The sequence below is a fragment of the Emys orbicularis genome, chromosome 12 (assembly GCF_028017835.1).
Source record: "Emys orbicularis isolate rEmyOrb1 chromosome 12, rEmyOrb1.hap1, whole genome shotgun sequence".
NCBI lineage: Eukaryota > Metazoa > Chordata > Testudines > Emydidae > Emys > Emys orbicularis.
In genome coordinates this window covers 46,730,861-46,754,647 of record NC_088694.1, presented here as the reverse complement: position 1 = coordinate 46,754,647, position 23,787 = coordinate 46,730,861, and the positions used below count along the sequence as shown (strand labels likewise).

Here is a 23,787-nt window from a genome sequence, read left to right as displayed (position 1 = left end):
GGGAGTCTGCATCGAGCATGATCTAGTGGTGAAAAACCAGCAGGGCATCGCTCAAACAGGCCAGGCCCTGGGGGGGGGGGGGGGGAAGAATCCCAGGGCTGAGACCCGAGGGAGCTCTGGGTTGGACTGAGGTGCAGGGGCGGCTCCAGGCACCAGCGCAGTAAGCTGGGGCGACGTGTCGGTCGCTGTGAGGGCGGCAGTCAGGCGGCCTTCAGTGGCGTGCCTGCAGGAGGTCCGCCGATGGCCGGTCCCACGGTTTTGGCGGCAATTCGGCGGCAAGTACGCTGAAGCCGCGGGACCGGCAGACCACCCGCAGAAACGCCGCCGAATCCGCGGGACTGCGGACCGCCCACAGGCATGCCGCCGAAGCCCGCCTGACTGCCATGCTTGGGGCGGCAAAAAACATAGAACCGTTCCGCTGAGGGGCATCAGCCAAGCTAAGGCTGGGGGAAGCCCATTGCTGGAGTCGCAGTGGGTAACCCCTGCTAGTGTAAATCCACCAGAGTCAATTGGAGTCAATGTGGCCAGATCCCCATCCGGTGTAAATCAGCCACAGCTCCACTGGAGTCATCGCAGCACCTCTGAGTTAGAGCAGCTGCACAGCTGGCCGGTGCGAATACCCACCGATACATAGTTCTTGCCAATTCACCGTATGGGGGGCTGGGAAAGAATTCCCCCAGGCAGTGACCATGGGGTTTTCTGGCCTTCCTCTGCAGTGGTGGTGGTGGTGCAGTCGCTTGCCAGGGTCACCTGGGTATGTCTCACTAAATCAAACCCCCACCAGTGCAGGGAATCCTTCCCCCCCCCGGGCAATGGTGCATCTTGGTCTCTCCTGTTCTCTGCCTGTGGATGTAATCCTTGGTCTAATTTCATGTGTTGGCTTCAGTGGGAGGATGCTGGGTGGGGTTGGTGGCCTGTGAGATACTGATGGGCAGACTGGCTGTGCTGATGGTCCCGTCTGCCCGTAAACTCTATGGCATTCTACAAAAATTCCAGAAGCCTCCATTTTATGTCCCCGTCTGCCTGGACCGCATGTTACTGCAGGGTTGTATACATATAGAGAGAGAGGTGTGTGTGTGTGTGTGTGTGTGTGTGTGTGTGTGTGTGTGTGTGTGTGTGTGTGTGTGTGTGTGTGTGTGTGTGTGTGTGTGTGAGAGAGAGAGAGATAGAGAGAGAGAGAGAGAGATATTCGGTTTCAAGTTGTTTCAGTGTTTCCCCATTAACTCTAATGGGCCCCTGTGATAAATGAGGAGGAGTATCACCCTTGTAAAAAGCAACAGAGGGTCCTGTGGCACCTTTAAGACTAACAGAAGTATTGGGAGCATAAGCTTTCGTGGGTAAGAACCTCACTTCTTCAGATGCAAGTAATGGAAATCTCCAGAGGCAGGTATAAATCAGTGTGGAGATAACGAGGTTAGTTCAATCAGGGAGGGTGAGGTGCTCTGCTAGCAGTAGAGGTGTGAACACCAAGGGAGGAGAAACTGCTTCTGTAGTTGGATAGCCATTCACAGTCTTTGTTTAATCCTGATCTGATGGTGTCAAATTTGCAAATGAACTGGAGCTCAGCAGTTTCTCTTTGGAGTCTGGTCCTGAAGTTTTTTTGCTGTAAGATGGCTACCTTAACATCTGCTATTGTGTGGCCAGGGAGGTTAAAGTGTTCTCCTATTGTATTGTGAGATACATTGTGCCAGCAATGCCCCTCTGCTATGTACATTGGCCAAACTGGACAGTCACTACGCAAGAGGATAAATGGACACAAGTCAGATATCAGGAATGGCAATATACAAAAACCTGTAGGAGAACACTTTAACCTCCCTGGCCACACAATAGCAGATGTTAAGGTAGCCATCTTACAGCAAAAAAACTTCAGGACCAGACTCCAAAGAGAAACTGCTGAGCTCCAGTTCATTTGCAAATTTGACACCATCAGATCAGGATTAAACAAAGACTGTGAATGGCTATCCAACTACAGAAGCAGTTTCTCCTCCCTTGGTGTTCACACCTCTACTGCTAGCAGAGCACCTCACCCTCCCTGATTGAACTAACCTCGTTATCTCCACACTGATTTATACCTGCCTCTGGAGATTTCCATTACTTGCATCTGAAGAAGTGAGGTTCTTACCCACGAAAGCTTATGCTCCCAATACTTCTGTTAGTCTTAAAGGTGCCACAGGACCCTCTGTTGCTTTTTACAGATTCAGACTAACACGGCTACCCCTCTGATACTATCACCCTTGTGTAACTCCCCAACCATTCAGTTAGCTACAAAGTCCTTTTTAGTAGCTGTTCTCTAATTGCCTTACCTGTAAAGGGTTAAGAGACGCTTAACATGAGTTGGCACCTGACCAGGGGAACCAATGGAAGCTGTACCCTTTCAAATTGGGAAAAACTGCTGAGTGTAGACAAGGCAGCAACATGCTATAAGGTTTGGGCCAGGTATAAAAATCATCAGCATCATACCTAGAAACTACTCCTTGGAAACAACAGATATGTAAGTAGATCAGGAATGTCTAGTTAGACGTGTCAAGTATCAGAGGGGTAGCTGTGTTAGTCTGGATCTGTAAAAAGCAACAGAGAGTCCTGTGGCACCTTTAAGACTAACAGATGTATTGGAGCATAAGGTTTCGTGGGCGCATGCATCCGACGAAGTGGGCGCATGCATCCGACGAAGTGGGCATTCACCCACGAAAGCTTATGCTCCAATACATCTGTTAGTCTTAAAGGTGCCACAGGACTCTCTGTTGCTTTTTAGTTAGACGTGATTAGATTTAATTCTTCATTTTGGGCTTGTGGATTCCTCTGTGCTAACCCCAGGTGCTTTTGATTTGCTTGTAACCTTTAAACTGGACCCCAATAAAGTCATTTTTGGTGTTCAATCCCTAACAGCCTGAGTTTTCAGATGTGGTTTCTTTCTTTTTTCATTAAAATTTACCTTTAAGAACATGATTAGATTTCTGTCTTAGAGGGTAAAGAGGCTGTGCATAGGTTAATCAGTTGATACAACAGCTGAGCTTCCCCTTTCTTCTGTTTTCTTTGTCAGCTGCCCCGAGGGAGGGGTGGAAAAGCCGAGGGGCCTCAGAAAAAAAATCTTTCCAAGTGAGGTTTTTTCTGGATTGGTTTAGCAGATCGACACTCACCGGCACAGTGCCTCCTGCTGGTTACCTCAGGAATTAGCTCGATTCCAGCACCAAGCGCCCCTGCTGACCTGTGTCTCTCCTGCCTCAGGACCCCCGTGTCCCTCCCAGACCCCAGTGCCCCTTACCTAATGGTTCTGCCCCCAGCAATACCCCCACACTCTGGGTCTCCCCTCCCAGGGGAACCCCCAATCCTCTATACCCACCTTGCCTCAGTGGCTACTGCCAGTCATCATCTAGCCCCCACTCCCTGGGGCAGACTGCAATCTGTAATGGCCACTCATCAGTGGCAAAGGGGTTGGACCTACTCCCTCTGCCTGTCCCCGGGCTGCATCTCTGGGGCCCCAGTGCCTCCTTAGACCTTTAACAAGGCCTCAGCCTGGGGAGTTGCAAGGCTGGAGCTCCCCAGCTCCTCTTGCCTTTCCCCAGCACTGCTCTGCATCAGGTACCCTCTGTTCCCAGGCAGCTAGGCCCTTCTCCCTCCAAGGCTGGAGAGCGATTCTCTGCCTTCTCTTTTATAGGGCCCAACCTGGCCCTGATTGGCTGCCTCCCAGACTTTTCTTCTTGGCTCTCAGCCCCAGCCCTCTCCAAGGGCTAGCCTTTAACCCTTTCAGGGCCGGAGCGGGGTGACCGCCCTGCTACAATTGGCAAAAGGCAGTTTTTCACTTGGGTGGTGGCAGCATTACCAGCCTGGCATGGCAAGTATTAATTTTTGGAGTCCATGAGGGCCCCCACTTCTGCACTCAAAGTGCCAGAGTGAAGAATCAGCCTTAACAGCCCCCATTGTCTTTTTCTGGCTTGGGTTGTGTTGTGTACACAACAGGCTTGGGAGGACCCCCCGCTCCTCGCTGTGAGGAGTTGGGATTTGTAGTACCAGTCATGAACATAAGACAGAGTTTCATAACCACAGTCTGTATTCATACCTCAGCTTGACCATCGAGTTCAGACCACTACAAGCTTTCATACAAGACCTTACCTGGTATACGTTTTTGCACAATGACATTGTATGCAACCAGTTGATTCAATTGCCTATTTGGGGGGTTCAGACCCCCTGTCATCCCGTTAGGTGTCTGGACCCTCCAGTCCCCTCCCCACCCCACTCTTACCCTTAGACCCCACTCCCCTTCCAGCTGTAGGGATAGATTACAGGAGGATTCCCAGCCCCTCCCCACCCCCGATCTAACCTGCTAAACCCCACTACCTTCTCACAGCATCAAGTACAACGAGGGTTGCCAACCCTCCCGGTTTGACCGGGAGTCTCCCGGAATTGGGCTCTATCTCCCCGAGGCGACTAAAGCCAATCTGGGAGATTTTAGGCCACTAAAAGTCCAGCGGCATATAGGAGCTAAGGCAGGCTCCCTGCCTGCCCTGGCTCTGTGTGGCTCCTGGAAGTGGCAATATGTCTGGCTCCTAGGTGTAGGGGTGGCCAGGGCCAGGGGGTCTCTGCACGCTGCCCCCACACCCTGCCCCAAGTGCCAACTCTTCAGCTCTCATTGGCTGGAAACAGGGAACTGCAGGCAATGGGAGCTGCAGGGGCAGCTCCTGCAGGCATGAGCAGTGTGCAGAGCCCTCCTGGCCCCCGGCCCAGCAGCCACAAGGATGTGCTCTTTTCTCCTGGGAGTCATGCCGAGCCAGGACCATCAGGGAGCCTGCCTTAACTCCTCTGTGCCGGTGACCGGGAGCTGCCCAAGGTAAGCACTGCCTGGCGCCCGCACCCCTCAATCCCTCCTGTGCTCCAAGCCCCTGCCCCAGCCCCAAGCCCCCTCCTGCACCCCTAACCCCTCATCCCTGTCCTCACCCCAGAGCCTGCAACCCCAGCCAGAGCCCTCATCTCCCCTGCACCCCAACCCCGTGCCCCAGCCCCCTCCCACACACCTAACCCCTCAACCCCAACCCCCTGCCCCAGCCTGATAAAAGTGGGTGAGGGTTAGGGAGAATGAGCGATGGAGGGAGGGGGGATGGAGTGAGCGGGAGCAGGGCCTCGGAGAAGGAGCGAGGATGGGGCATGGCCTTGGGGAAGGGGCAGCGGGCAGGGCAAGGGTGTTTGGGTTTCTGTGATTAGACAGTTGGCAACCCAAACTACAACCCAGGAGTCCTCCCCTCCAGTCCCTTCTTCTCTAACCATTCCACAATCGGAACAAATGTTTGCAGAGGTAGGAAGAGAATGCAAGAATCCAGGCTTTAATCATGAGGCCCCATTCCCATCCCTGAGCTAGGAACAGATCCCAAGATTCCTGACTCCCCAGCCCTCCTGCTACAAGCACAGTAACCTGCTCCTTTCCCAGAGTCAGGGGCATAAATCTAAAATCTGAACTTTCAGCTGTTCCTACTCCAAGCCACTGACCCCAGCTCCTCCACAGAACAGAGGCGGCCAAGGCCCTCTCTCCCTGGCCAGTTCTCAGGCAGCTCCTGTTGGAAGCAGGATAATCATAGCTCAGAGCCCGGCAGTTTCCTGCCTCCCAGTCTCATCAGGGCATCCTTCATCTCCTTGTTCCTCAGCGTGTAGATGAGGGGGTTGAGGAGCGGGGTCACCGTGGTGTAGAATACAGCCACCACACCATCCAGTGGGTGCCAGGATCCTGGCCTCAGGTAGATGAAGAACCCGGGCACATAGTAGGTCACCACCATGGTGACATGAGCCATGCAGGTGGAGAAAGCCCGGCGCCTGCCCTCGGCCGAGTGGATCCTCAGGATGGCTGAGACAATGTAGACATAGGACATCAAGATCAGAAGGAAGCATGTGAAGGCCAGGAAGCCGATGTCCACAAATGTCACCAGCTCGTTGAGTGCTGTGTCCCCGCAGGCCAGCTTCAGCACAGCTGGGATATCACAGAAGATATATCTCACCCTGTTCTCTTGGCCATAGGGCAGCTGGAAGGTCAGCGCGGTCTGTATGGTGGAGTGCAGGGAGCCCCCTAACCAGGTCACTACTGCCAGGCACAGGCAGGCTCTGTGGTTCATAATGATGCTGTAGTGCAGTGGCTTGCAGATGGCCAGGAAGCGGTCATAGGCCATAACCGTGTAGAGGAAGCACTCAGTGCAGCCAAGGAAGTGGAAGAAGAAGAGCTGGGCCACGCAGCCCTGGAAGGAGATGGCCCTGCCGCCCGGCAGGAAGCCAGCCACCACCTTTGGCACCACCACCGAGGAGACCGTCATGTCCAGGAAGGACAAGTGGCAGAGGAACCAGTACATGGGCTTGTGCAGCCGGTGCTCCCGGGCCACCGCCAGCAATATGAGCAGGTTCCCACACAGCGTCAACAGGTAGATGATGAGGAAGAAGAGGAACAAGGGAATGCGCAGCTCTGGGGGATATGGGAGCCCCACCAGGATGAAATGGGTCAGCTGGGATCGGTTCCCACACTCCATTTACTCGGTCTGTGTCCCTGAAGGTGAACCCAGGTGTTAATGATTAATGAGCAGAGAAGCAATGGATTATCTTTGCAGGGGCATTTGGGACAAGATTCATTCCTGTGCCAGGGGAAGAATCGAGCCCAGAAGCCCTGACTCCCAGTCTCTCCCTCTCTGCTCTACCCCACTAGACCCTGCTCATCTCCAAGAGCTGGGACCTTAACTCTGGAGTCCTGGCAACCAACCCCCCTTGCTCTAACCCTCTGGAACCCACTTACCTCCCAGAGCTGGAAATACAACCCAGGAGACCTGACTCACATCCCCTACCCACCCCTTACCTCTCACTCACCATCCAGAACTGTGAAAATAATCCAGGAGCCCCACCCCACCCCCAATCTTACCCACTGGACCCCATTCACTTCCCAGGGCTGGGGATACAACCCTACAACCTAAGAGTCCAGATCCTAGTGTCCCCTCCCCATCTTCTAACCCCCTGCAGCCCACACTTGACAAGAGGAAGTCCTTCTAAAACCCCGACCTGAGGACTTTGGTGTCTAGTCCTCATGCTGGTCCCACTGCGCAGGTATGGATTTCAACCGGGGTGCTCCACAGATCAGAAGGGGATAAAACTTCCCACTTTGGGGAAAAACTCAACTTCTAAGTGACCTGGGATAGGGAAAAAACCTCTCTGGAATGTCAATACTGGAACTGCCCCCTGCAGAGGTTTTTGCACCTTCCCCTGATGTTGCCAGTTCAGGCCACCATCAAGGAGCGAGTGACTGTTCCGTGGCATGAAGGACTCACTTGCCATGGGAAATGGGAATTTTCACCAGCTAGGGACCTGGTCCTGTAGTGAGGAAGAGCAGCAGAGAGACTGAAACAGGTGACAGACCAGTCCTGCAGCTGCCCCTCTGGATACAGTTACCTGGAGTGTGTTGCGGCTGGGATGCATGACTTGGTCTTCAAGCAGGTCCTATTTGCTCTCTTCCATGCTCTGAGATCTCCCTTAAATCCCTCCAATCAAACATTTCACACAGGAGGTGGTTTTGGCTCCAATGTGATGCCAGCCCCAAACAGGCAGGGACTCAGGGTAAACGTCCCTTATGGGAGATCGTCCCGGAGTTGCCGGCTGCAGAGTCCGTGAACTTGCCTCTCACGGTGGGAGACTGAGCTGGGTGGGTCCCAGTGCTGATCTCCGTTTCTATGCATCGTTGCTCCACTCTGTTAAATTTTGCCTTCAGCTCTGGTGTGTCCTTTCTCTCTGCAGCTTCTTTTAACCTGGCGTCCCTCTTGCACTAGTCTCTGTGCTCTTGCCTCTTCCCCCTCGTGTATTCTCTCACCCCAGTGCCATTCATATTAAACTGTTGACATTTGCTGTATTTTCAAGCAAGTAATGAGGTCCCCCATCGGCAAACCCCAATGGGCATCATTAGAAATGGTGTTTTGGGCAAAAATGAAGGCGACAGAGCATTGACTTAGCTGTTAAAGGAGACCATGGATCTTAAAAGAATGGCCCAGTGCGGGACTGCAGGGAGTGGGGTATGGGCTCAGTAGGGGGCACGCTCCCCTCCCAGTCAGTGCTGATCCCCATGCTCCAGAATGGTACTAGGGGGTGCTTTGTTTTATGCAATGGGATGAGGGGGGTCAGCAGGGGTTGCTCTCCCCTCCAAATCCGTTCTGAACCCAAGGTGGCATTAGGGGGTGCTGTGTTGCAGGAACCAGGGTGGTGAGTCAGTCGGGGAGGTGCTCTCCTCTCTGAATCAGCACTGCCTACAATCCTCCAATATGATGCTAGGGGGCGCTGTTCTGCAGGGAAGTGGGGCAGGGGGCTCGGTAGAGGGAGCTGTCCACTAGCTGTCAGTGCTGAACCCAATGCCCCGGTGCATTGCTATGTGGAGCTGTGCTGCAGGGAGTGGGGCAGGGGCTCAGGATTGCAAGGATCCTCTCACATACACACCCCACCAATATCCCCTTCCCTGCTACACCCCACATTCTCCTACACAAATACACACCCGGTCCACCCCCCTCCTGCCCCCCATATTCCCCACATACATCAGTTTCCCCTCCATCCTGCACCCAGCGTTCACACACACACACACACACACACACACACACACACACACACACACACACACACACACACCAGTTCCTTCCCTCCAGCACCCCACATTCCTCTCCACACACGCACCAGTTCCATTCTTGCATTCCTCTTGTTTCTGTCTACACATGCACAAAGTTTCCTTTCCCTCTTGTCCCTGGCCCCCCACAATCTAAGTTTCCACTTCCTTCCCTTCCCTCTGAGTTCCTTTTATGTGTGTATCTCTCGCTCTCACTCCCCCCCCCCCCACTTTCTCTGTGTGTGTATATCTATATCTAAATGGTAATTCTGGCTATTTTTCATAACTGGCGGTTTATCTGCCAGCACATAAAATCTTCTCCTTTATAGGCACTCACAAAGAACTTCCATCTTTCAAAATGGCCTCACTCCCCTTAGTTCTCAAGGGGAGCTGAAACCACAGCTTCCCTCACATTTCAAAATTTCCACTGCATGCATCCGATGACGTGGGTTTTAGCCCACGAAAGCTTATGCTCAAATAAATTTGTTAGTCTCTAATGTGCCACAAGTACTCCTGTTCTTTATGTGACTACTATGTGCCTGTGGTCTTCATCTACCTGATGCCAGGTTCCCAGCACACCGTGGACAGGGTGGTGGCTGTATTCTACACCACGGTGAGCCCACTCCTGAACCCCCTCATCTACACTTTGAGAAACAAGGAGATGAAAGCTGCCCTGATGAGATTGGGGGAAAGCAAACTGCTGGGGCCTGAGCCATGATTATCCTGCGTCCAGCAGGAGCTGTCTGGGAACTGAACAGGGAGAGAGGGATTTGGAGATTAGCATCAGGACTCCTGGGTCCTCTCCCTGGCTCTGGGAGGGGAGTGGGTTCTACCAATTGAACTCCAGGTTCCTGGGCACTATTGGAGTTTGTTCCAATTCTCTTGTGGGTAGAGACGCCCAGATTGGCACTTGAGACTCTTGGGTTGTATTTCTGTTTCTCAGAGAGGAGTGGTGTCTGGTGGTAAGAGCAGGGAGGGCTGGGAGTCAGGACTCCTGGGTTCTTTGTTTACAGCTCTGCCACAGGCCCCTGCATGGCCTTGGGCAAGTCACTTGGCATCAGTTTCCCCATGCGGTTCATTTCCCTACTGCCTAACACCCAGGGTTGCTAGGCCAAAGTCATTACACACTGGGAGGAGGAGAAGGAGAGGCTCCAGTCGCAGGAGCCAGAGAAAAGCCATTCTGGCCACATTTCAAGCTCATCTAAGAAGGGATACCGGGGTAGAATCCAAGATGTTGGACTTGCTTTAGGAACACAGCAATGGCCAAACGGCATCAGACCATTGGTCCATCCGTCCCATTAGCCCAGTCCTTGGAACTGTCCAAGCTCTTCAGCTCATAAAAATAACATGACAGCATATGTCACCACATGGTCTTATCTTTGTAAACCCACCCCTACCCCATACCCAGTATACCACATGCACTTGTTTTGTCTTTTCTCTGATTAGAATGTCCTCTCTTCAGGACCTCTATCTCTGTGCAGCACACATGTAACCTGCAATGATTCCCAAAGAAGGAAGGGTCTGTGGTGAAGGCATTGGAGTGGGACTCCACATAGGCACTGACCACATGGGTGCTCTGGGGCTGGAGCACCTATGGGGAAAAATTGGTGGGTGATGAGCATCCATCGGTAGCTCCCTTATCAGTTGGTCCCACCCCCCCAGTGCCTCCCACCCGCCGCCAGGCCCCGCTGATCAGTGCCACTCCCTCCCATCCTGTGCCTCCTGCCCGCTGTAATCAGCTGTTTTGCAGCATTCGGGAGACTCTGGCGGGGAGGAGGGAGGAGAAAGGACGTGGCGCACTCAGGGGAGGGGGTGAAATGGGGCAGGAAGAGGCGGGGCCAGGGTGGAGCAGGGGAGAAGAGGCAGGGCTGGGGTAGGGCCTTGGGGGAAGGGGTGGAGTGGGGGTGGGGCCTGGGGCAGAGCTGGGGGTGGAGCACCCTCCAGCACTTTTGAAAGTTAGCACCAGTGGGACTCCAGACAGCCTGTGTCACTTGCACTCTGCTTGCCTTGGTTTCCCATCTGTAAAATGGGACTAGTGCCACTACCTTTAGGCTGTTTAGATCATAAGCACTTTAGGACAAGGACTGACTCTGCACAGTGCCTGCCACAGTCAAGGCAGATCCCCAGCTGGTGTGAACCCGCCTTAGCTCCATTAGAGTCAATGGTTCAGATCTCCAATTGATGTGAATTGAAGTCAGTGGGAACATGTCAGTTTATACCAGTAAGGGGCTGGTCATATGGCCATATCTATATGTAGTGAGATTTCTATAACTTTTTGGCCCAGTAGAATTACTTTCCTTGGTGCTCAGTTCATTGTGTGTCGATGTAATCAATTTTTCAGTCATAGAGGTTTACGTTCCCATCTAGTGGGTGATGTTTTCCCCTGTGCAGGTCCATTGAAAACCCAATTTTCCACCAAAGAAAAGCTTCAAGGGATCATTTATTACTAGTCCTTAATAATGATGATAGTGACTGGCTTTTATATAACTCAAGATGTTCTCATCTGTACATCTGTCTGATCCTTTTCTGAAATCTAAAAAGCTCTTGGCCTCAGTATCTTGTGGCCTTGAGTTTGTCAGGCTAAGTGTGCAAGTATAAAAACTGGTTTAGGGCTTAAGTGGTAAGTAACCAGTGAGCAGACCATCTGCGCCCCCTGGTGAACTTCCTATCACACTTTTACTTGAGGGTGGGAATTTCAAAGGCATCTCCCGGGAGCTAAGTGTCTAACTACCATAGACTTTTGTCTTCCTTTGGAAATTCCAGCCTTAAAATCCAACTATTTTCATTTCATATTTTTACTGTTCTCTTAAATTTCACTTGTTCTCTGCCGGTCTCATAAATGGGCCCAGTCCTCTCCAAACACTGGATTCCAGATTTATTTTTCATTGGAACACCTAGAAAAAGCACAGAAAACTTAGAGACAAGTTCCAATCAAACAACAGCTGAGGGCAGGAAACAAGAAAAAAAACCATTTTATTCCCAGGTTAGGTTTATTCCCACTCCATATTACTCAAACTTCAAGCACAACCGCATGCAGAAGACACAATACATAAGCAGCAGAAGTCCAAAACACATTGTGAGTGAGGACTGTAGAGTTCTCACATTAGTTTAATCTTCTATTAGCATTTTTATTCCTTTTTTTACTTATTTATCTTTCTAGCTCTATCTAAGTAGAGGGTGAATTTTTAAAAACCACCTAATTGACTTAGGAGAGTAGGTCCCATTTTCAAAAGCCATTAAGGTGCCCAGTTCTCACTGAAATTCCATGGGACATAGGCCAGATTTTCAAAGGTATATTGCCACCTACAGGTGCAGATAGACACATGGTGGGATTTTCAAATGGCCTTGGAGTTTAGGCCCAGATTATTGTCACAGTTCAGAGCAACTGCACTGGTATTTCTCTATAGTGGTCCAGCAGGGGCATCTCTCTTAGGCTTCCAGCTCCCTACCTGTAGGCTTCCTTGGGTGGAGACCCATGTCTATCTCCCTCTTGACTGGGGCTTTTCCAAGCTTAACAGTTCCCTTCACTGCATTATTCCCTCAAAAGCCAGCCTGCCTAAGAAGCCCTGCTTTGCTGCTCCCCTCTGAGTGGTGCACGGCATAATGGCCTCAGTTCTTCATAAGCAAGCGTATTTTATTCTTATTCTTAAAAGCAATACAGAGAAAACACTAAAAACCATAAAAGAACCGACATGCATAGCAATAAGCTTAGCAGAGACCACCCCAACTCCATCATGGGCTCTGTCAGGGAATTAGTCCTTCAAACCGCACAACCGGATCTCTTCCGTGGTTACCAGCTCATAACAGCCTCAGCTCAGAACTAGCTCTTGCACGACAAATGTAGTCCATTCTTTATGCAGGATGGGGGTCTTTGATCTGGAGTTTCCAGGAGCAGGTAATCCATAGAGAATGGGTTTTTTCTCCATGCAACATAGCTTTGAAAGACCTCCAAAGTACCCCCTACCCTCCTTCACATGTACTGTCCCAAACAGTTCTTTGAAGTTCCTCACATTTCCCCAAGATTCCATTCATCAGTCTCCTAGAAAAGTTACATTCAGTCCACAATAACACACACACAATTGTATTTGTAATACAACAGACCCCAAGGGATTAACTTAATTCAGTAAGGTTTATCCAGGAAATTGCTGTATCTGTCACATGTTTAAAAATCTGGCGCTGGACATCAAACTCTCATTGATTTCTATGAGCAAATCTTTTGAAACTCCCACTAGGTGCCTAATTATCTTTAAAAATCTGCCATGAGGTCTAGCTTTATGAAGAGGTTTAGTAAATTCCACTAGGCACATAGAGATTCTAAATAGGTTAGGTGTTTAACTCCTATGGCAAGTAAGTGGGAGTCTGGTGCCTGACTCGCTCGAGGTGCTCTTAGAAAACTTATTAGGTGACTGAAAAATGCCTTTGAAAATCTGGTCCTCACTTCCCACAGCCTTTCAGGGAGAATAAGACTCCTAAATGCCTCCATCACTTTTGAAACTGGGAGTTAGGTCCCTAAATCACTTAGGAGGTTTTGCAAATTTTACCACAAATACATTGATCTTTAGAACATCGTGAAAAATCCAATGGTTCTCCCAGGAATTTTAGGCAGCTATCTGGGTCAGGTTCTCAGTGAGCTGTGGTTCATGCCAGAAGATGAAGGGGATTTTTTTCCTTCCCTTTTGCATTTGCAGAAGATGCTGTACTTGCTTCTGAAGATCTGTGTAATAAAGCTGAGATTTACATAGTCTTCTACAAAATTTGGCACTCCAATTCCTTTTAATTTTGATCCAGACTGAGAATGCTGGTCCCTTAGACAGCTTTGAAAATGTCAGCCTTACAGTATGTTAAAAGACAGGAAGGGATTTTTAAGAGCATTTCTACGATTTGCAGAACTCCAGATAGATAGATAGGGGCTGTGTGGAGATGGGGAGAGACACAGAGGTTCACAAAAGCCATGAAACAAGCATGCAGATGTATTTGTAGATGTATTTCCATTCAACTCACATGCAATTCCTGCAGCTGCTGCACATCAACGTGCAGGCATTTGACCCCCTCTCAGTTTTTTCAGAGCTGCTTTCACCTCCTTGTTCCTCAGCGTATAGATGGCCGGGTTCAGCATGGGCGTGACCACATTGCCAAAGATCTGCACAGCAGTCATCAGCACTTTACTTGGCTGGGGCTGAGTGTAGATCAGGGCACAGGGACCAAAGAACAGTGTCACCACCACCAGATGCGAGGCGCAAGTGGAGGCCGCTTTGCGCCACCCTTTGGCCGAGTTCATATTCAAGACGGAGTAGATGATCCTGATGTAGGATGCGAGGATGAGAAGGAAGCAAATCATGGGCACCAGACCAATGTTTGTCAAGGTCACGGTCTCAATGATGTACGTGTCTGCACAGGCCAGCTTGACCACTGGGAAGATGTCACAGAAGAAATAGTCCACCACATTGGACCCACAGTAGGGCAGCGTGAAGGTCAGGCTGGTAAGGATGGTGGCGTGGAAAGAGCTGGTGATCCAGGTGCCAGCGGCCAGGAGGGCACACACCCTCCGGTTCATGATGGGCAGGTACCGCAGCGGGTGGCAAATGGCCACATACCGGTCATAGGCCATGACGGTGTAGAGCAGGCACTCGGTGCTGCCCAGAAAGTGCCCAAAGAAGACCTGGGACATGCACCCGCCCAGCGAGATGACTCTGCTCTGACCCCAGAGGATGGTCAGATATTTAGGGATGCTGATGGAGGAGATTCCAATGTCCAGCATGGAGAGATTGCAAAGGAAGAAATACATGGGGGTGTGCAAGCGGGGGTCAAGGAGGATGGCTGAGAAGATGAGCAGGTTGCCCAGCAGCGTGCAGAGGTAGAAGGCTAAGAATGTGATGAAGAGGATGGTCTGGAGGCTGTCGGCATTGGGGATCCCTAAGAGGATGAAATGAGTCACCACAGTATGGTTGACCAGCCCCATGTGGGACTCATTCCTGGGTAGGGGAGAGAAATAATGCCAGTGAGTTACTGAAACAAAAAGACCTTTCGTCCTATAGCTGCAATGGTCACCCTTCCTTCCACTGCCCCCATTATTCACTGTCATTGGGAGTGGTGTATATTTCTGTCACTGGATTGCCAGTTGGGTTCACGGCCTCACTGAGCTGGCACTGATTATAGAGAGAGAAAATATCTGCCTTGAAGATCTTACCGTCCAGAGACGAAGAGACAAAGGGGACGTCTATTCTATTCTATTCTATTCTACTCTATTCTATTCTATTCTATTTTCTTCTTCTCTTCTCTCCTCACCTACAACAATTTCTTCAGTTCTATTCTATCTAGGCCATTACCCACCCCACCCCCGTTTTCTCACCACAGTACCTCAGAGCCTTCCATTTGTGGCTAACGTTTCTCACTAGTAGTTTTTTCTCTCTCAGCTTTGAATGAGCTCAGCTTTGTTAGAGCTGTGAGTTGGTTGGGGGTATTTATCAGGGTTAGAGAGAGAAGGAAAAGGAAAGGAGGAGAAGGGGAAGAGCCACAACAAGAGGTGGTGGAACTAGGAGTAATGGGGGTTCGGCAGCACCCCCTGGCTTCACATAGTTTCCATCAGATCCAGGGTTCACAGTTTGGTTCAATGGCACTCAGCACTCTCAGTACACAAATTGTTCCAGGGCCCCTAGACACAGCTTGTCATCGCTCTGCAGTGAACAGCAGGCTGGGCTCTGTAGATGTGACAGGGGGCTTTTAAAAGGACAGTTTTGAAGGAGAATGACAAATTGTCTGCTTGCATTTTTCCACAGAGTTTCCCAGGCAGGAGAGGCACAGGAAAGGGAGATGTTGGTGGGTTCTGGTTATGAAAGATGGAGAGAGAAAGATAAATGATACAGAGACAGGCAGGCAGGTACTGCACAGGGAAGGATGGCTGGATGGCTGGATTGATTTCTCTCTACAGAAAATATTTGGCTGACATCTTCCTGGGCGTGAGGGAGAGACTGACAGGTTCAGAGACAGGCAGAGTCTGAGAGACAGAGAGAGAAGAACTGTACCAAAGCAGGAGCCTTACCCTGGCTGCATTGGGAGAGGCCGCTCCAGTTGACAGGAATTCTCCTTTAATGTCCCCCAGCCGTGACTCCTGTCTAGCACCATCCAGGTTTCTTATCCCAAACGGCCCATTGCCCAGGAGAAGTGCACAGCCTGGGTGCTTGGTATCCAATCAGGAGACCTAATCTGCAGCATATCACCCCACACTGCTGCAGACCCCACAGTTTTCTCACAGCTTCCAGCCTCCTTACAGCCTCCCTGGTCTTTAAATCTCCATCGGGCCCTTCAGGACCAGGACCCTAAATCCCCGAGTGGCTCCTGGTCTGAGACCTTGGCAGAGTCTCCAATTAACGGAGATTGGGCATCATTTCAGCTAACGCTCATGGACCTCTGGGACTGGCCCTCAGGCGGCATCAATAAATGTAGCGCCATGGAACTGAATCGACTGGATCCCCACCTCCACCAGGGTCCGGATTCAAGTCTTGCTCCCTCTGACCTGACTCCTGAGCAATTCCATTGGATTCCCTGGGGCTCTTTCCCCTCCCAGCCAGGCACCTGGTGTAAATCAGGAGTAACACCACTGCAATCACAGGAGCTGTGTAGATTTCTACCAGCTGAGAATCTGGCCCAGCCATTAGAGGGGGAATGGGACATTCATGCTCGTCTAGGCTCTCCGGCTCTGTGACACAAGCCAGCGAATTCCCCCCAGTGATGTGAAATAGGAGTAAACTGGGCCGGAGGTTCAGCTGGAGGGCTCTGTATCCAGCACAGCTTTCTCCTGGGTTTGTATGTCCTGCTGTTCTCCTGCCCCCATCTCTGTGTCTCTGTGTGCACAGGGATGTATTCATGCAGTGGTGTGGTTATGTGTGAGGGTGACATTCACCCCTGTGTAGATCGAGGGCAGCCTACATCCTGCGCACGACTTCACATCACTTTTTGCAAGATACCAGAGACTCCAAGAAGAGCATCGAGTTGTTTTGGGCAGTACAGTAGCTCCCAGCAACTCCAGCTAGATCCTGGCACTGTTGTTCTGGATGCGGCACCGACACAGGGCGAGACAGATCCTGCCTGTCAGAGCTCACTAGCTAACTAACCCCAACACAGTGAGAATTATCAGCCACATGTTACAAGGGGAAACTGAGGCACAGAGACTTTCAGGGTGGGATTTTCAAAGGCGCCCGGATCCCACAACTCATTCCAGTTCCCTGGGCATTGGCATCCAATTCCTACTGGCCGGTTGAAACTCTCAATCAAATTGAATTGTCTAAGATGACAAAGGGAGGTTGTGGAAGAGCCAGAATCTGGTCCAGATTTCCTGGGTTCCATCCCGAGCACTGGCCGTAACACCCTTCTCTATTCATTGGGATTCTCCTCGCTCTGCGTCTCTCTAAGCCTCAGGCCTGTTCTCTTACCCTCCCCTCTGTGCAATCAGGGTTCAGGAGTCGGGGCCTTTAGAGCATTAGGGCTGATTTACCTGAACCAAAGCTGCTTCTTTACTAGCCAAGAAAGCGGAATAATAGACCCACGCCTCATCTCAGACCTCTACTGTGCATCTGCGCTAAGGGGTCAGGAGTGGTTAGCTAAATAGGTGTGATTTACTTTAATGTGGACATATCCACAGACCCCCATACAGAGAGGGATTTGAGAGGGACAGAGCTAGATTAGGGGGGGTTCCAGCAATGATCTCATCCATCCATTTGCTGGTGTCCTAGCACCGCAGTTGTAATAAGGTCCCTTGCGATTCCTGTAATCTCTCTCATTTCCTGCTCTTCCTCTGTGGGACATCTTACTTGGGAGCCAGAATGCAGGGGCAGAAGCAGATGTGATAATTAATCTCTGCAGATGTGTTATCCCCAGCTCAGAATTAACATCCCATGGGGCTCAATGGCCGTTGAGGTTAATTAAAATGTTGACATTTCTAACGAGTTCCCAGGCTGAGCCGTCTCACTGCTCTGGAGACCAGGCTCAGAAGTTACTCTTGGCTTGCATGAGCTGAGTTCCGTGTGTCACTGCCATGAACACCAGAACCGGAACTGCCTTTGAGTATGTTAGTTTGTATTATCACTATTTTTATCATTGTGATTATGGTACGACCTACAGTCTGGAACTGAGACTTAGGCTGCTTCGTGCCACACCCCGCAGAGACACATAAGAATACACAGTCCCTGTCTGAATGTGATACACATTTAATAGCTGAGAGTGACAAAGGATTTAATTAGCCACGTATGACAGATGGAGAAACTGAGTCACAAAGCAATTTAGTGAGCTACTGAAGGGCAATCAGAGACTCTTCTACAGAGACTGTACTGGAACACAGATCTCCTGTGTCCCGGGTCTTTGTCTTACCCACAAGATAATGGTTTGCCAATAATTCCCACGGGCTCTCTTCCTTCTGCACAACGCACCCCCTGAACTGATTTTTCACTTTGCTGTCTGGTCACCCTAGTTGAGTTGATACAGTTCTCAGTTACAAAATACTATAGCCATCTGCTCACCCTCCTTCTCCCTTTATGGTTGCACCGTGCCCAAGGCTTGGAGGTAAAGAGAGCTTCCCCACTGTCCATCAGCAGCTACTGTGTTTTTTAAAATCAATGTGCTCAATTTCTGCACTGAACTTCCATTCCAGGTTTTCATTTCTCAGGCAGTATAGTCTGGATTTGTGGCTCTGTGGACATTGGTTCCCTGGAGAAACAACAGAGAAATTTCAGGACAAACCCCCATAGTGCAAAGGGGGCGCTGCAGTTCAGGGAGCAGTGAGGGCAACTCAGTAGGGGGCGCTCTTCCCTCTGAGTCAGGGCTGTTTCTCATGCCACGGTGTTGGGCTCGCATGTGCTGCTCTGTAGATAGCAGTGCCAGGGACCAGGCTCACGGCATCTCCCCCAGATTCCTTTCACTTCTTTTATTGTATTATTTTTTCATTTCAAGGCACAAGGTTAAACCCATGTCCCAGGAGTCAGGGATAATTCTGAGCAACGCACTATTGTTTCTGTTGTGTGGAAGGCTCGAGGCCCTGTTGCAGTAGGGGCTGCACCCACACACGGCCAGAGACAGCCCCTGCCCCAAAGAGTTTACAGGAGAAATGGGTGGGAGAAAAGAATAATTTTTACCACCGTGTCTCAGGTGGGGAACTGAACCCCAAGGAGATGATGTCATTCACCTAAGTTCCTGCCTCGCCCTCATTAACCCTGGCATGAATGTATTCTCTTCCTGCCTCACCTCAGCACTGGGTAACTTTATTGACCGCATGCATCACCTGAACCCTAGTGTCACCCAACTGCCCTGCCTCAATCCGAGCAGAATTCCTTTCACCTTTTCCCTAGCGCTAACCCTAGGATAACACCAGCATCCTCCTCCCTCGCCCTGGGAAAACTCCACTGACGTCCATCCTAACCCTAACCCCGGAATAACTCCACCAACCTCCTCCCCAGTCGGGATCTGGATCCGGAGTGACGGAAGCTCCCTAAAAGTGAGGATCCACTGGCACCTGAACAGTGGACAAGCCACCCGCGCCGCCCCTTCCCCTGAGACCCCACCCTTGCATCACCTCTTCCCCCCATGCCCTGCACCCCACTCTCTCCTCTCTGCTCCCTCCCTATATCGCTTGGGGTGCATTAAGGAGGAATATTGAGTCCGAGCAGAGAGTTGATTTTACCTCTCTGTTTGGCACTGTTGCAACCACTGCTGGGACACTGTGTCCCATTCTGGTGTTCACAAATACAGAAGGGGGCTGATAAATCGGACAGGATTCAGAAAAGACCATGAGAATAATTAAAGGAGTAGAAAACTTGCCTTGTAAGGATAGATTTAAAGAGTTTGAGCTATGCAGATCTGTGTAATAAGGCTGAGATTTTCAAAGTCCTCTAGAAGGTTCAGATCTCCAATTCCTATTAATTTGAATGCAGATGGAGTGTGCATCTCCCTTAGGCTGCTTTGAACATGTCAGCCTTACAGTGTGTCAAAGATAGCTAGGGATCTTTACGAGCATTTCCATGACTTGTAGAGCTCCAGATAGATAGATGGGGCTGTGTGGGGATGTGGGGAAGAGAGAGAGGTTCACAAAAGCCATGGAGCAGCCATGCAGATGTATATGTAGAGGTATTTCCACACAGAGCCACTTGTTATTCCTGCAACTGCCGCACATCAATTTGACCCCCTCTCAGTTTTCTCAGAGCCGCTTTCACCTCCTTATTCCTCAGTGTGTAGATGACCGGGTTCAGCATGGGTGTGACCACATTGCCGAAGATCTGCACAGCAGTCACCAGCACTTTGCTCAGGTGGGGCTGAGTGTAGATCAGGGCGCATTGTCCGAAGAACAGCATCACCACTGTGAGATGCGAGGCGCAAGTGGAGGCCGCTTTGCGCCGCCCTTTGGACGAGTTCATCTTCAGAACGGAAAATATGATTCGAATGTAGGAAGCGAGGATGAGGTGGAAGCAGGTCATGGGCACCACCCCAGTGTTGGTCAAGGTCATGGTCTCAATGACGTACGTGTCTGCACAGGCCAGCTTGACCACCGGGAAGATGTCACAGAAGAAATAGTCCACCACATTGGACCCACAGTAAGGCAGCGTGAAGGTCAGGCTGGTGAGGATGGTAGCATGAAAGGAGCTGGTGATCCAGGTGCCGGCGGCCAGGAAGGCGCACACCCTCCAGTTCATGATGAGCCGGTAGCGCAGTGGGTGGCAGATGGCCACGTACCGGTCGTAGGCCATGAGGGTGTAGAGCAGGCACTCGGTGCTGCCCAGGAAGTGGTAGAAGAAGACCTGGGACATGCACCCCCCTAGAGAGATGACCCTGCTTTGAAACCAGAGATTGCTCAGCATTTTGGGTGTACTGATGGAGGAAAAACCAATGTCCATCATGGAGAGATTGCAGAGGAAGAAATACATGGGGGTGTGCAAGCGGGGGTCAGCGAGGATGGCTGAGAAGATGAGCAGGTTGCCCAGCAGTGTGCAGAGGTAGAAGGCTAAGAATGTGATGAAGAGGATGGTCTGGAGGCCGTCGGCGTTAGGGATCCCTAAGAGGATGAAATGAGTCACCACGGTGTGGTTGACCAGCCCCATGTGGGACTCATTCCTGGGTAGGGGAGAGAAATAATGCCAGTGAGTTACTGAAACAAAAAGACCTCTCGTCCTATAGCTGCAATGGTCACCCTTCCTTCCACTGCCCCCATTATTCACTGTCATTGGGAGTGGTGTATATTTCTGTCACTCGATGGCCAGTTGGGGTCATGGCCTCACTGGGCTGATGCTGATCTTAGAGAGAGAAAATATCTGCCTTGACGATCTTACCATCCAGAGACGAAGAGACAATGGGGACGTCTATTCTATTCTACGTTCTTCTTCTCTACTCTCCTTACCTACAGCAATTCTTCAATTCTATTCTATCTAGGCCCTTACCCCCCGTTCTCACCACAGTACCTCAGAGCCTTCCATTTGTGGGTAACGTTTCTCACTAGTAGTTTGTTCTCTGTCTCTCTCTCTCTCTCTCTCTGCAGAGGAATGGCCGTGTGTGCAGTGCAGCACTGTGTTTTCATAGGGTTTTGTTGTTATAAATGCATGAGCTGTGACATGTTTGTGTTAATGAAGAGGGGGAGGATGGAACATATAAACCAATGAGTGTGGTGGTGAAAGAGCTAAGCTTTATTAGAGCTGTGAGTTGTTTGGGGGTATTTATCGGGGTTCGAGAGAGAAGGAAAAGGAAAGAAGGAGAAGGGGAAGAGCCACAGCCAGAAGTGGTGGAACTAGGGGTGCTGGGGGTTCGGCAGCACCCCCTGGCTTGACGTGGTTTCCATCATATCCAGGGTTCACAGTTTGGTTCAATGGCACTCAGCACCCTCACTACACAAATTGTTCCAGGGCCCCTAGACACAGCTTGTAATCGCTCTGCAGTGAACAGCAGGCTGGGCTCTGTAGTTGGGACAGGGGGCTTTTTAAAGTGAGCTTTGAAGGACAATGGCGAAGTGTCTGTTTGCATTTCGCCAGGGAGTTTCCCAGGCGGGAGAGCCACGGGAAGTGGAGATACTGGTGGGTTCAGGTTATGACAGATGGAGAGAGGACGATAAATGATACAGAGACAGGCAGGCAGGTACTGCACAGGGATGGATGGATGGACGACTGGATCGATTTCTCTCTAAAGAAAATATTTGGCTGACACCTTCCGCGGGGTGAGGGAGAGACTGACAGGTTCAGAAACAGGCAGAGACTGAGAGACAGAGAGAGAAGAACTGTACCAAAGCAGGAGCCTTACCCTGGCTGCATTGGGAGAGGCCGCTCCAGTTGACAGGAATTCTCCTTTAATGTCCCCCAGCCGTGACTCCTGTCTAGCACCATCCAGCTTTCTTATCCCAAACGGCCCATTGCCCAGGAGAAGTGCACAGCCTGGGTGCTTGGTATCCAACTGGGAGACCTAATCTGCAGCATATCACCCCACACTGCTGCAGACCCCACAGTTTTCTCACAGCTTCCAGCCTCCTTACAGCCTTCCTGGTCTTTAAATCTCCGTCGGTCCCTTCAGGACCAGGACCCTGAGTCCCCGAGAGGCTCCTGGTCTGAGACCTTGGCAGAGTCTCCAATTAACGGAGATTGGGCATCATTTCAGCTAACGCTCATGGACTTCTGGGACTGGCCCTCAGGCGACATCAATAAATGTAGCGCCATGGAACTGAATCGACTGGATCCCCACCTCCACCAAGGTCCAGATTCAAGTCTTGCTCCGCCTGACCTGACTCCTGAGCAATTCCATTGGATTCCCTGCGGCTCTTTCCCCTCCCAGACAGGCACGTGGTGTAAATCAGGAGTAACACCACTGCAATCACAGGAGCTGTGTAGATTTCTACCAGCTGAGAATCTGGCCCAGCCATTGGAGGGGGAATGGGACATTCATGCTCGTCTAGGCTCTCCGGCTCTGTGACACAAGCCAGCGAATTCCCTCCAGTGATGTGAAATAGGAGTAAACTGGGCCGGAGGTTCAGCTGGAGGGCTCTGTATCCAGCACAGCTTTCTCCTGGGTTTGTATGTCCTGCTGTTCTCCTGCCCCCATCTCTGTGTCTCTGTGCGCACAGGGATGTATTCATGCAGTGGTGTGGTTATGTGTGAGGGTGACATTCACCCCTGTGTAGAAGGAGGACAGCCTATGTCCTGTGCACGACTTCACATCACTTTTTGCAAGATACCAGAGACTCCAAGAAGAGCATTGAGTCGTTTCGGGCAGTACACTAGCTCCCAGCAACTCCAGCTAGATCCTGGCACTGTTGTTCTGGATGTGGCACAGACACAGGGTGAGACAGATCCTGCCTGTCAGAGCTCACTAGCTAACTAACCCCAACACAGTGAGAATTATCAGCTACATGTTACAAGGGGAAACTGAAGCACAGAGAATTTCAGGGTGGGATTTTCAAAGGAGCCCGGCTCCCACAACTCATTCCAGTTCCCTGGGCATTGGCATCCAATTCCTACTGGCCGGTTGAAACTCTCAATTTGATTGAATTGTCTAAGGTGACAAAGGGAGGTTGTGGAAGAGCCGGGAATCTGGTCCAGATTTCCTGGGTTCCATCCCGAGCACTGGCCGTAACACCCTTCTCTATTCATTGGGATGAACCTCGCTCTGCGTCTCTCTAAGCCTCAGGCCTGTTCTCTTACCCTCCCCTCTGTGCAGTCAGGCTTCAGGAGTCGGGGCCTTTAGAGCATTAGGGCTGATTTACCTGAACCAAAGCTGCTTCTTTACTAGCCAAGAAAGCGGAATAATAGACCCACGCCTCATCTCAGACCTCTACTGTGCATCTGCGCTAAGGGGTCAGGAGTGGTTAGCTAAATAGGTGTGATTTACTTTAATGTGGACATATCCACAGACCCCCATACAGAGAGGGATTTGAGAGAGACAGGTCTAGATTAGGGGGGGTTCCAGCAATGATCTCATCCATCCATTTGCTGGTGCCCTAGCTCCGCAGTTGTAATAAGGTCCCTTGCGATTCCTGTAATCTCTCTCATTTCCTGCTCTTTCTCTGGGGGGCATCTTACTTGGGAGCCAGAATGCAGGGGCAGAAGCAGACGTGATAATTAATCTCTGTAGATGTGTTATCTCCAGCCCAGGCATAACATCCCACAGGGTGCAATGGCCGTTGAGGATAATTAAAATGTTGATATTTCTAACGAGTTCCCAGGCTGAGCCTC

General features: G+C 50.9%; 3 protein-coding genes across 3 annotated transcripts; all 3 read right to left on the bottom strand.

Annotated features, from left to right (window-relative positions):
- Positions 1-5,561: 5,561 nt before the first annotated feature.
- LOC135886342 (olfactory receptor 10G6-like) lies at positions 5,562-6,500 on the bottom strand. The gene has a single exon (XM_065414140.1). The coding sequence runs from the start codon at positions 6,498-6,500 to the stop codon at positions 5,562-5,564; it is 939 nt and encodes a 312-aa protein (XP_065270212.1).
- A 7,125-nt stretch (positions 6,501-13,625) lies between these two features.
- Positions 13,626-14,558, bottom strand: LOC135886813 (olfactory receptor 10D3-like). The gene has a single exon (XM_065414599.1). The coding sequence runs from the start codon at positions 14,556-14,558 to the stop codon at positions 13,626-13,628; it is 933 nt and encodes a 310-aa protein (XP_065270671.1).
- Positions 14,559-19,734: 5,176 nt separating this feature from the next.
- Positions 19,735-20,679, bottom strand: LOC135886341 (olfactory receptor 10D3-like). The gene has a single exon (XM_065414139.1). The coding sequence runs from the start codon at positions 20,677-20,679 to the stop codon at positions 19,735-19,737; it is 945 nt and encodes a 314-aa protein (XP_065270211.1).
- Positions 20,680-23,787: the final 3,108 nt, after the last annotated feature.

Coding starts and splice junctions, on each gene's coding strand:
- LOC135886813 (XM_065414599.1), bottom strand. CDS start 14,558: ATGGGGCTGGTCAACCATACTGTGGTGACTCATTTCATCCTCTTAGGG.
- LOC135886342 (XM_065414140.1), bottom strand. CDS start 6,500: ATGGAGTGTGGGAACCGATCCCAGCTGACCCATTTCATCCTGGTGGGG.
- LOC135886341 (XM_065414139.1), bottom strand. CDS start 20,679: ATGGGGCTGGTCAACCACACCGTGGTGACTCATTTCATCCTCTTAGGG.